This window comes from Arvicola amphibius, chromosome 9, assembly GCF_903992535.2.
Source record: "Arvicola amphibius chromosome 9, mArvAmp1.2, whole genome shotgun sequence".
NCBI classification, from domain to species: domain Eukaryota; kingdom Metazoa; phylum Chordata; class Mammalia; order Rodentia; family Cricetidae; genus Arvicola; species Arvicola amphibius.
This window is the reverse complement of record NC_052055.2, coordinates 49,877,651-49,890,045: the sequence shown is the minus strand read 5'-3', so window position 1 is coordinate 49,890,045 and position 12,395 is coordinate 49,877,651. Positions and strand designations below refer to the sequence as shown.

The 12,395-nt window shown below is 40.2% G+C and overlaps 1 protein-coding gene across 1 annotated transcript in view; it reads right to left on the bottom strand.

Annotated features, from left to right (window-relative positions):
* Nucleotides 1-12,395, bottom strand: part of Lrrk2 (leucine rich repeat kinase 2) — a 121,246-nt gene that overhangs the window by 98,288 nt on the left and 10,563 nt on the right. Inside the window, exons 3-7 of the mRNA XM_038343704.1 lie at nt 9,306-9,448; nt 9,140-9,219; nt 7,517-7,623; nt 3,648-3,777; nt 1,098-1,222 (exon numbers count right to left, since the gene is read on the bottom strand). Of these exons, the coding sequence (XP_038199632.1) occupies nt 1,098-1,222; nt 3,648-3,777; nt 7,517-7,623; nt 9,140-9,219; nt 9,306-9,448 (585 nt within the window). The remainder of the gene's footprint in view (nt 1-1,097; nt 1,223-3,647; nt 3,778-7,516; nt 7,624-9,139; nt 9,220-9,305; nt 9,449-12,395) is intronic.

The following is a 12,395-nucleotide window of genomic DNA, read 5'->3' as shown; positions in this document are numbered from 1 at the left end:
AAAAAAAAATATAAAAAGTTTTAAAATTCATAGATATATACAATCAAAATGGGAACAACACATGCATATATGGAAATAATTAAATGCAACAACTAATCTGACTCAAACTTCTCTAACACACCTTCCTCAGTCAAAAAGAATGCTTTACTACTAGGCTGAATGTAAATGAACAGGATGAAAACAGTCCTCTAATCCTCACTAGTAGAGTGTTCTAAACATCAATGGGATGTTGAGAAAAAGCTGACTTTTAATTGTGAAACTTCGGTTTTCTTCCCACTCAGCATTGCACTCAAGGGCCTTCACTTTCTACCTCCGTCTACCCTCCCACACTCAGGGCCACACCTTCCCTTTGCTGTCTTCACACCAGACGATGCGTGCATGTATGCTCCTTCTCCTGAGAGTGGTTCCTGGCCTTTGACTCGCCTTTCAACCGCAGACATCTAATCTCTGACCCACATTCTGCCTTGAAGACATTAGGTCCGTCGTTAGTCTCATACGTGCCCTGCATTTGTCTATAGGGGACTTTCTCTCTCTGCGGCAACGAACTGTTGATTGAACTCCTGTAATCCCAGCGTCTGACCCAATGAAGCAGGGCAGTGTTCAGAGCGGGAGGGACTTAATAAGCATGTGTTGGGAGAATGTGGGGCTGGAAGGACAAACACGGTGACAGCAAGAGTAAGGTTGGTGAGAGAAGGAGGTCATTGAAGTTTATGAGCAAGGGTCATGTGGCTCTGCCAGGGAAAAGCCAACTAAACCACAGAGGCAAAGGCTGGAAATAAAGCAATAGACGGGGGTGAAAGAGAATACTCTGTGGGAGCTTGAACTTAAACTTGACTGATGGCAAGAGAATCGTCCTTAGAGACAGAAGGTCTGCTTTTTACACTGTGTTATTTCTTATGTAAATTATGGATTAAATATTTTTATGAAGTTGTCTTACAAATTAATCTTAGTGACTCATCTACCTCACCCTTTCTCATGAATTTTATCGTCAGTTTGGCAGAAAGACCTGCCTCTGGTTATCACAATTTGGTTCTTTAAGCTTTGCCTAGAAAGCCAATGTTTCATGGCCTCTACATACGATCAATTCTGTGACTCACCTGGAACTACAAAATGCAAAATAGCTCGCAGGGCCTCCAGCTGCACTGACAGAGAAGTCTCGTGGGTTTTCATCACTGCTATTATTCTAGGGACCACTGCGGCCATTGTGTCCAGGGAAGTGTTACTAGGAATGAAAATGAAGTGTTTATTTAAAAAAAAATACAATCTGATTCATTTGTACAAACACCAAACTGAAATAAACAAAGGGAAATAGAAGAAATGCATTTTACCAGGAAAAACCATAAGACGTAGATATACATTTGAACTCAACCAAGGTTTCAAGTGTTTAAATTCTGACCTCAAGAATTAGAATTCGGAGCTCTTTTGACTTAGTTTTAAGAAAATGACACCTTTCTTCTGACCAGTCTGTGGAACACTGGCAACAGCTCTGAAAGATGGGGTCACATCACGAATTTACAGATGAAGAACTTGTTTGAAAGAGGAATTACCAAAGTCCTTTAGTTAGAAAAAGGCAAAGACAAGACCAGGACTCCTCCATCACACTAAGGTACTTCACCAGACTTCCTTAAACATAATTCGTTAGCCAGCACTCGGGAGGCAGAGGCAGGCAGATCTCTGTGAGTTCGAGACCAGCCTGGTCTACAAGAGCTAGTTCCAGGACAGGCTCTAAAGCCACAGAAAAACCCTGTCTCGAAAAACCAAAAAAAAAAAAAAAAATCCAAACCAAAACAAAACAAAACATAATTCGTTAGTTTATGTTAAACCCGTGGCTTCTCCAAAGCATCTGTGCCTCTCTTCTGTCACAGGTGAGCAAACATACCAGTCTGGAAGGCAGGATGGCTGTTTGCCTCACACAGTGCCTTGTTGACTGAAACCTTGTTACACACTTTCAGCACCGTCAAAAGCAACACTGAAACATTTCAACTAGTAAAGCCATATTTAAAGACGAGAAATGAGATAGATCTATAAAGGTAAATTAGCTGGACTTGTGTTAAGGACAGAGTAACTCTACTCTTTACAAGTCTGTAGATGTGCTGTGCACGACTTATGTGCATATAACAACACTATTGCAAACAGCTAGGATTTACTGACAACTTAAAATTCACTGGGCATTACCTTAATCCCTTATGAAAATAAATGTATTTAATCTATCAGTCATAACTCCTATCTTCTGACACTGTTATTTAATCCTTTTATTTTTTTTAGATAAATTCTGAAGTCTAACCATTCAATAATTGGTTCATGTATTAGCAAAAGAAATCCATTCAACTTCCTCTGAGATAAAACCTCCACCTAGAAAGATACTTGACATGATACTGTATGTTCTACCAAAAGGTAAAAAGCATCCCACCCTGAAGGAAAGCTCACTAAGCAAGCTTCAGGAAGCCTGAAACTGACTACATTCATAAGACTCCTCTGTCCCCAAGCCTATATAAGCTGTAAGGATTGCTAAGTAACTCATAGCAGCCAAGACTCCCAGAAGAGACAGATTCCAGCTGAGCTGTCCAGAGGACTCTCAGACTAGACCAGCTGCCTGGAAGAGCTTTAGACCAACTCAATTACTTGGGAGGGACAATCTCCAATGTGTTGAGCTCCCTGCGGGCCATTCAGTATGCTCCAGGTTCCCAGCTTTCTTGAGCTGTCACCCATCCTGGGGTTGGCTTCGGTGATGCAACTGTCACTGAGTCATTTCTATTCCATTTAATTCTTCACCCATGTTCTTAGGAGTAACCACAGCAAAACACACTGGTTCACCAAGTTGGACTTGGGTGGTATTCTGACTTGATGTGTTGTACAGTCCCTATCTGAGGTGAGAAGACATTTGTTTAATTCTCCCTAGGAATAGTGTCCAACAATCCAAGACACCAAATCCATCTATATCTCAACACCTGTACTTATATCTTTTTCTGGTACAACTGCCTTTGATTTGCTATCAATCAAATAATGTTGCGTTCTCATACATTTTTGACTCAATATATAATATACAGTAATATACTAAGCATATACTTAGTGGAAGGGACACATGCCTGGAATTCAATTTTTGTCAGGTTTTGTAAACCTCTAGTCCCCCCCAGCTATTTCTAGCACAGGAAATCTGTGCCTCTGTTGTGCCACCTAACCAAACACAGTGTCAACAAGGCTGGCTTTGAACCTCATAGAACCATGAGTACATTGGGAAAGGAATGAGAGGAAGCAGAGAAGCCAAAGTTAACTCAGATGGAAGAATAGTAATAAATACTGTTTTAATTCGGAAAAGCAGTAATTCCAAAATGCATGATTGGTATTTTTATATATTCATATTTATAGCATGATTTGAAAAGCTATTATCAGTTTCACTGCATGATTATCATTCTCAAAACAGTTAACATCATGCATAAAGCACAGAAACAAACCTTTGCCTTATTTCTGCAATCCCTGCTGCTCTTTTTAATGCTTAGATAAAATAAGTCTATGCTATCAGTAACAGATGTCAATAGGTCTGTGCTCAGATGCTGTGTTTAGTCTCCCATTCCTACAGATGTTTGACACCATTCCACTTGTCTCAGTGCCCCCCCACATATGTATAACAGCTCACGAACGTGCAGTACCTTCCTTCAAACAGGTGACTCAGCATCTTGCAGCCACTCTCTGCCACCTCGGGAACAAGGGCATGCTTCTGCATCAACTCCAAGACATTGAGGTATACTCCTTTTGCCAGCAGGATTCTCCTGAAATTAACTATAAGGTGTTCTTCAAGTTACTTATAAATATGGAAGCATACATTTGCAAGAACACATATAGGATATTGTGTGTTGCAATAGTTGCTTAGAGACCATTAATAGCTATCATTTGTTACAAATATATGTAATTTTCTGTTATCCATATTTATTAATTATTTAATACTATTTATTTCCATGTAATTTTTTAATTTATAGAGTAGACTGGTAATAATGTGATCAGTATATTAAAGCCCATAAGAAAGAATTGTTTTGTAGAAAAATGTATATAAGCAACACTCTTCACAATAAGAATGAAAATTAAATGTATTAATCTTTAAACTTCACAAAACGTACAGACTTATACAGAGCTAAGATTCATTAATAGGATAGATGTCAATGAGTAGACTATAGATACTCTAGAGATGCAGGCCATCCATCCATTTGGTGATGGGAGCCAGGGGCAGGCTTAAGGAGAAGAACCCTACATTTCAGTGTATGGAGTCAGTGACCAGATCTCACTGGTGAAGGGAGTAGGGGAATGGCTTGGTCTGGAATGCTCTAACTACTTTGTACATCTCCTACTGTAGACTGCAAATGTCGTTTACATGGATCCAATCATGCACACATTGGTAGATGGTGTTGATCACACAGATGGCTTTTACAGAGTAATTCCTACATTTAGTGAATGGTACGGTAGCCTTGAGAGCTGGCTTTATAGTTTGTATACAGAGAACCTACATTGCAGGGAGACTGGCACATAGTAACCCTTTCTTGCAGTAAAGTCCTTCACTGTACTCTAGCCTAGGGCCTTGAAGTATTTTGCATTAATTGTCTTGAAGCCTTCACAGAAATATCAGTTCCAACATTCTAAGCTATAGTCTAATGTTTTCACAGTGACAGAAATGGAAAACTTTTTAAGAGAGTTTTAACTTGAGCTCTGGTTTTTAAAAAACGCTGTCATCCAGGTATATTTCTATAATCTCATCACTGGAAGTCTAACGCAAGACGGTCGAGAATTTGAGGATAACCTGGGCTACATAACAAGTTCAAGTCCAATCTGGACTAAACAGTGTGACTCTGTCTCAAAAAAAAAAAATAAATAGTGTTGTCAATCTCAAAGAGAAAAGACAGGACAAAATATAATAAAAACACATTTAAAAATAAGCAGAGGATGTGGAAATTTTTTAATAAAAATTAATTAATTAATTAATTAATTAAAAAATAATAAAAATAAAAATAAAACCAAAACCTGAGGTCAGACCTCCCAAGACATCCAGAGCGTCATGCATTAAAATACACAATGAGTTTTCATCTCTCCTTCACAGTGCCTGTACCCCAACCAAGGAGAAACGTCTAGTCCAGTGGTCCTCAGACACCAGTGTGCCTCAGACTTCCCTGAAAGGCTTGTTCAGACACAGATCATTGGGTACCAACTCCAGGGCTTATGACTGGATTGGTCTGTGTAGAACTCAGAGAATTTTAGAGTTCTTGTGTAATATGTTAGTTCCCCCTGAGCTCATTTTCAGAATGTACCCCACAGCAAGGCAATGAGTAACTCAAACATGGCGAACATGACTAGGAGAAGGTGCGCATCATGAAGTCCCTTTTGAGTATAACAGAACATTTTCATGTTTTCCCATTACTTGCAAAAAACATCATTGGCCTTAATCTACTTTGTCTCAGCAGAAAATTATCTGCTTTCAAAGGCAAATCACAAAATGCCAACTCTTAAAGCAGTTTACTGACTGCCAATTCAACATTTATTTCCTCTGATTCCTAATACCATACCCTCTTTCCCAGTTTAATTTTTGTCTTGGCTACCTCATATCTCACATTCTTTAGTCATGCTTCTTGTCTGCCGTCCCCAAGAGTTTGACTCTATGTGCCTAGAATTTTTATTTAACTGGCAAACTGGTTAAATAAACCAGGAATTTATCATGAAAAATATATCTATACCTTCAAATCCCCCTGGTTCCAATATCCCAGTTTTTTCTCTCTACTTCTTCTTCCTACTTCTTCCTCTTCTTCTTTTCTTTTTCTCTGAGATTCAGTAGCCCAGGTTGGCCCTGAATACACAATCCTCCTGCCTCAGCTTCCTAAGTGCTGGGATTGTAGACCCTAGTCACCATTCTGTCTAATTCCTTCACCCTTCACAGCTACTATCCCAAGAGACTTAGTGGTGGAGCTGAGGAAAGAGGCTGCTGGAGATCGTTCCCCTCCATTACACTAGAAAGCCCAGGGCATGCAAGGGTATCAACGAAAGGCTCATCCAGCAGGTGGCCTGAAGCAAGGGAGTGGGGCAATGTATTAAAGGCAGGAACTGATTTCCAACAGGCATCAAGCTGACTCACAAGGTCCCTGCCCCTCAGAAGCAATAACCAAAACAACACCAAGTCACAAAATCTTGATGACTGAATGTGACCTAACCTAGTTTCCAAATAGTTAAAAATGGCAGCGCCATCACACTGTGCTGCTTGGTGGCAATCTTCATCACCTCTGGGGACACCAAGCACAGCAGCTGCAATGCAAGCCCTGTCCAGACCTCCCCAGCTCCTGTGATGACTCAGTCCTGGGAGGAGGCCCTGTCATCATTCAGGGCCTGTCTACCCCAAGCCTTTATGTAACGTGCCAGATTCATTGTTGACTAATAAATTTTGATCTTTAACAATTTCACACATGTATGTAATACATTTGATCACACTCTCATCTTATTAAAATGCCACAAGAGAGATAGGTGAGAATGGGGAAAATATAAAGGAGAAACTTTTCCTTCCTGATTTGACATAAAGGATAACACAGAGCAGCATGCAGGAGGCGTTGTGTCTGTAGTTTTCACTTGACTGGCTCGGTTACTAAAATATGGTGCGCATACTACTGTGTCTCAGATAAATCTTTCCGTCTTTTTCCTGTTTCACTGCCTAAAACTATCATGTAAGAGCTGCCAAGTCCCGCAGCCTGATGACAAAAGAGTTTTCCTGGCAAATTTTCCTGTTTATGGGGCCAGGAATCTGAAGCAGTTTGAGCCAGGATTTTAAAGCTTAAAGTTCCTTCCAAGGTATATGAGCCACTCCCTCTCTATAAGTACACAAAACTATAATAGAAAAATTACACATAAAAGACCATTCTCAAGAAAAAATTATAACTATAAACATTTTATACTGGATAACTTTTACCAGTTTTTGAAATGGTGAATATCTCATCGGTCTTGCCTCTATAAAGTTCATATAAGAAAATAATATGAATAAATATCTACTGGAAAATGGGCAATCTTTTTTAGAGGAAAAAAGGTCCTATACAGGTTCCAAAAATTCTCATAGTAAGCTAAAAGTCAATCAACAGAAACTGGTTCCTAAAGTAGGTGTGTGTGTGTGTGGTGTGTGTGTGTGGTGTGTGTGTGTGTATCATCATGTTATACATATATCTCTGAAAGCTATACAGCTATTAAAATGACAATGAAACATAATAAATACATTTATTAATATAAGAATGAAAATACAAAATGTATTAAAAATGGATATATGTTCCAATTTCTACAAATATATGGCATTTATGTCATGAGGACATTTGTAGAAGTTCTAAAGAATGTATCTAAAAGCATTATTTCTTATCCTTTAGCAACATACACACATCTGTATACATTCCTCTATAAACATACCTACATCTCTATATACTTGACTTTTTCAGAACTTATAGCTTCTATAAGGGAAGAGCAGCACAACATCACTTCTCTGTATTAAATTCCATAATCTCTGCCTTACCATTTTGTTCCAGGAGCGTGGACAGTGCGTGTGCAGCTGCTTGGAAGACATCTTTGGAGGAAGAATGCATCAGCATGGACAGCATCACTTCCCTGTGTGCCGGGAACCTGTCAAAAAAGCCAACCACATCTCAGTTTGCAGTCTCCAGCTCCCATGCTCACCCTGCCTATGAACTCTGACAGGGCAGGCCTGGAAGCTGAGTTGACGCCACCTCCACTCACCATAAAAACACAAGCTGAAGAACTCTCTAAGTAAAGGTTAGATTCAGGCATAGCGAACACTAACTTTCTGCTTCTTCAAAAGCCTGTAAGCCATACAAAGGCCACATGGCTTTATAGACATAGAATGGGGGGGGGGGTAGACAGCTACTCAGTTGCTATGGTATCACACAGGGTAGACATATAAACAGGGATAGGTTACATCCCAGGAGGAATAGACCAGACAGCACAGGATTTCCTCCTGCTTCTCAGAGCAGGTCCCAAAGGAAACTATAGGCACTGCTCCCTTCTGGAGTTTTCCATTTCATGTTCTGTACTAATTCTGACTGCAAATGTTTGAAAATGCACAATAAGCAATTGTGGCTAAGGATGTCACCATAGACCGTGACAACCAAGCCGTGCCTTGTACAAGCCTTATAGATGTCGTACATTTTCTAATATCGTAGGTGCACGAAATATAAAGAAAAGAATTAGAGCACACAGTGAGTACTGCCAGTCACAACACAGGATGAGGGGAAGTGATGGGTCATTAAAGGAAGCATAAACTAGCAGAAAGTAATCTTTAAAAATGAGGTTCTAGGAAGAAAAATATAAAACGAGGAAATGAGGATAATGGAAAGAAAGGGGGAAATAAACATAGTAAAGACACAGAGCAGATTCAAAGAACAGAGGAAATAAAAACGTTTTCTTTTCCTAATACATGTACTGGGAAGATCTCCAGAGTGCTGAGGATGATGTGTGCTGTGGATTAAGACGTATAAATTGCAGCCTGAATTGGCCTGACCAGAATGTTCCTGAAAATGTTGCTCACGTGCGATCATTCGGATCCTGATGTATCAGTTTTCTTCTCCAGATGTTTAAGTAACATCTGCTTCATTAATTCACTGTTTTCCAGCACTGGGCCATTATGCAACGAGGCCTCTCAGTGGACAGGTCCACACTGCTGTGTCACGTGGGACCTGCCAGAGGCTGCTTCTAACTCAGTCGACCTGCTGGCAGGTGGCAGAGAACCCTAGTGGCTCTGTGAGTATGCTCAGCTGGCATGAATGAACATGCGTTTGTACCTGGTCAGCCAGAAAACTGAGGGGTTCACTCTCCAGGATTTACAAACTGTGGAATGACTCATGATCCCAAATCCCCGAGTATAAATTAAAACACTCTTACACCCCAGTAGAGATTCAAATGCTGTACACCTCACCAGGCATAGATGCAGAGGCCAGTGGTTCCAGCATGGGCTACACTGTAAGACCATCTCTTGTGGGAAAACTAGACAAGATCATATTCCCACCACTAACATATAGCAATGCTGATGCCTAAATATGGACATAAAAAACTGTCAACAACAGTATCTATGCACTGGCCGAAACAGAAGCCAAGTTTCCCATAGTCAAGTAAAAGCACTGACTGGCCATCTTCGTCTCCAATCTTCTCGTGCAAACTGTTCTGGTACATAAGGAGATTATTTAGTGCCCAGCACGCGGCCTCCTAGATTAGGAAAGAAGAAAAATTGTATCAGAACAGAAATGATTGGAAAGCCTTTTTGAAATCAAGGCAGTGACTCCATGTCTGACCTGCACATGCTTGTTCTTTCTATGGCACGTCAGGGCTTTGTAGCAGGGCTCCAACCAGAACAGCTTCTCAGGGTCTTCCTCATCGTTGCTCTCCTGAGGCTCACTTCTTTCCTCCAAGTCTTGGTTTAAGAAAATGGTCTCAGCTTTAAAAAAAAGTTAAGTGTATATGTATTTTACATGTATATTTTTTAAAGATTTATTTATTTATTATGTATACAACATTTTGCCTCCATGTATGCCTGCATTTCAGAAGAGGGCACCAGATCTCATTACAGATGGTTGTGAGCCACTTTGTGGGTGCTGAGAATTGAACTCAGGACCCCTGGAAGAGCAGCCAGTGTTCTTAACCACTGAGCCATCTTTCCAGCCCTTACATGTATATTTTTACCAACAGCTTGACTGGCCAAGCCTACATGCAGTATTTGAATGTTCTTTACCAACTGCCTTGGCTAATTGCTGTCAGGGTTTTCTGTCCTGCCCAGTTCCTGCAACTGTTAAGTCCCAAAGAAATCATACACATACAAAGGTCTATGTTAATGATAAACTGATTGGCCCATTAGCTAAGGCTTCTTATTAACTCTTATAACATATTAGCCCAATATTCTTATCTGTGTTAGCCACATGGCTCAGTACCTTTTTCAGCGAGGCAGTCACATCTTGCTTCTTCTGTGGATGGATCAGGACTACAAGAGCAATGGGCTTCCTCCATTCCCAGAATTATCGTGTTCTCATTGACCCACCTCTACTTCTTGTCTGCTTATCCTGCTTGCTACTGGCCAATCAGCATTTTATTTAAAATATAATTGACAGACTACAGACATTCTCCCATACCAGGTAATCATGAAGCAATTTCTAATATTTAAACATGTCATAACTTGCTCTTTTCATAATGAGAGAGGGTGGTACCAACCACCCTACAACTAGAGTGGGTCAGCTAAAATGATCATCTGGTTCTTGTCATCCCATATGAACATGAAAACCCATGCTTGTTGGTGCCATGGAAGTTTCCTCAACTGGTAGAAATGAAGCTCTGATTTAATTCTCAGCACTTAAAGAAAGAAAAAGAATTCTTCATTAGTCATGTGACTTACTGAGGAGCGCTCTAAACAGCTGAGGGCAGAGATTTTGCAAGGCTGCATTCTCTGGATACTGCTTGGACAGCTCTCACCACAAAGACATGTACTTCGTTTAACACCAAGATGTTTGAAGCAATTACCTAAGGTTAAGTGAGACATCATGTAAACTCTTAGCCATACACTTTAAAATGCATTTCCTTACACCAGCAGTGGTTAAATCAGTAAATCAATCTAATGGCATAGCCCAATATATTAAATAGCATTATATGACATAACTAAATCCAAAGTGACTTTTGAAACTTTGGTTCCTAGTGTTGTCTGCCCTACTAGAGTGACACTAACTGAGTAGGACCTAAAGAGGTGTCTGTTTAAATCAGCTGTGACACATCAAATCATAACACGAGACGATGTGGGCATCTCCTACTTGTGGCACTATAGTGTTCCGAGTTATCACAATGTCTCAGGGTCGACCAGCTTACACACCTATGCCTTCTTGAAATGTCAACTTGCAACCATCTCCCTATATAAGGCACAGCCAGCTTCACTGGAGATACTTTGTTGTTTTATTATCATTTTAATATTTAATTTAAGGTAAATTTTTTTTAACTATATTTTCAACTGAGACTAAAGCCAAAAAATTGTAGACAGCCTCTGGATTACTAATTTCTGTTTTTGATGTAATATAACGCTTCAATCAAGACAAGTGTTCATCCTATCTCCTCCCATTAATGAGCCCCTTGCAGGGGAATCCTACTCTCACTGTTCTAGTTTCTTATGCCCACATTAATCCCTGTCCAACTTATTACACTGAGCAAACAGCACAGCACAGGTTTTCTTCCCCTCTAACCAGAGCTCAGTTGACTGACACGTCAACTGTCTCCTGCTCTCACCAGCCTCTGATAACCAGGAGAGTGATGCACCAGCTACACTCAAGCCTAAGTTCCCCTTCACTGGCTGCATGATCCAAGGATGAGACACACGCTGCTGAGTCAGAGACCCTCATGGAAATGCGGGGGTGGACAACAATATTCCAACAATGAGGCCAAGCCATAGACCAAAAGTTTATATGGACAAATAGATATGTCTACGAAATGACTTTGGGACCTGTGAAAGTGGTTGTGAACATGATTACATAGTCACATCTGACAGTCTTAACATATCATTTAAAATAACTGGCCTAAGGGAAAGAAATCAACCGATCGTTGTGTACAAGACTATAACTCAAATTTTAGAAAATAATTTTTAATTGAATCTACCAAGGAGCTCTCCTAAACATTAAGCCAATTTTCAGTTACACAGGGGACATAAGTGTGATTGTGGACAATGAAAGCATAACTTTGTAGAATGAAATCATAAGAATAAGGTTTTTTTAAGGCTGAGTGATCCTTCTCAAAATTAAGTTGACAGAAAGTTAAATCTCTGTTACGGTAGCCTAAATTCGCATAAATGTTGCTGATGATCGTTTAGGAGAAAACACCACACCGGAGTCAGTCTCCAACAGTAAATATGCTATTTTATCTACCCTATTATTTACTTGATCTTTAGTCCATTATTCGTTAATAAAAGTGTTGAGAAAAATCCCCGGGGTGAACATCTTAGAGAAGTTGTGATTGTCATCAGAGAGGTACAAGATCTGTGAGGTGAGAACAGCGAGGCCTGCAAGTACCAGCTAGAGGGAAAGCTTGTCTTCTCTGCTCTCTCCCTGGCGAAGGTCTGAACCTTCACAGCATAAAGCATTCCTTGTCACTCCTATGCTCTGACCCTGACAAATGTCACCAGAGAGGCTTTGGAATGCTCAGCTCTTGAGCTCCACAGAGGAGAAACTCACAGCAACACCAGCAAGTGAGCCTCAGTGGCTGCCCTTCTATAAGCATGGAAGGCGAGAACGTCCATGGACCTCACATGTAGAGATACCAGAAGTGGAATACAAAATAACTGCGTCAATGATTAAATAAATAAACAAATATTTTTAATAAGTAAAAGGGAGGACGATAAAACAAAAGCAAACCAAAAA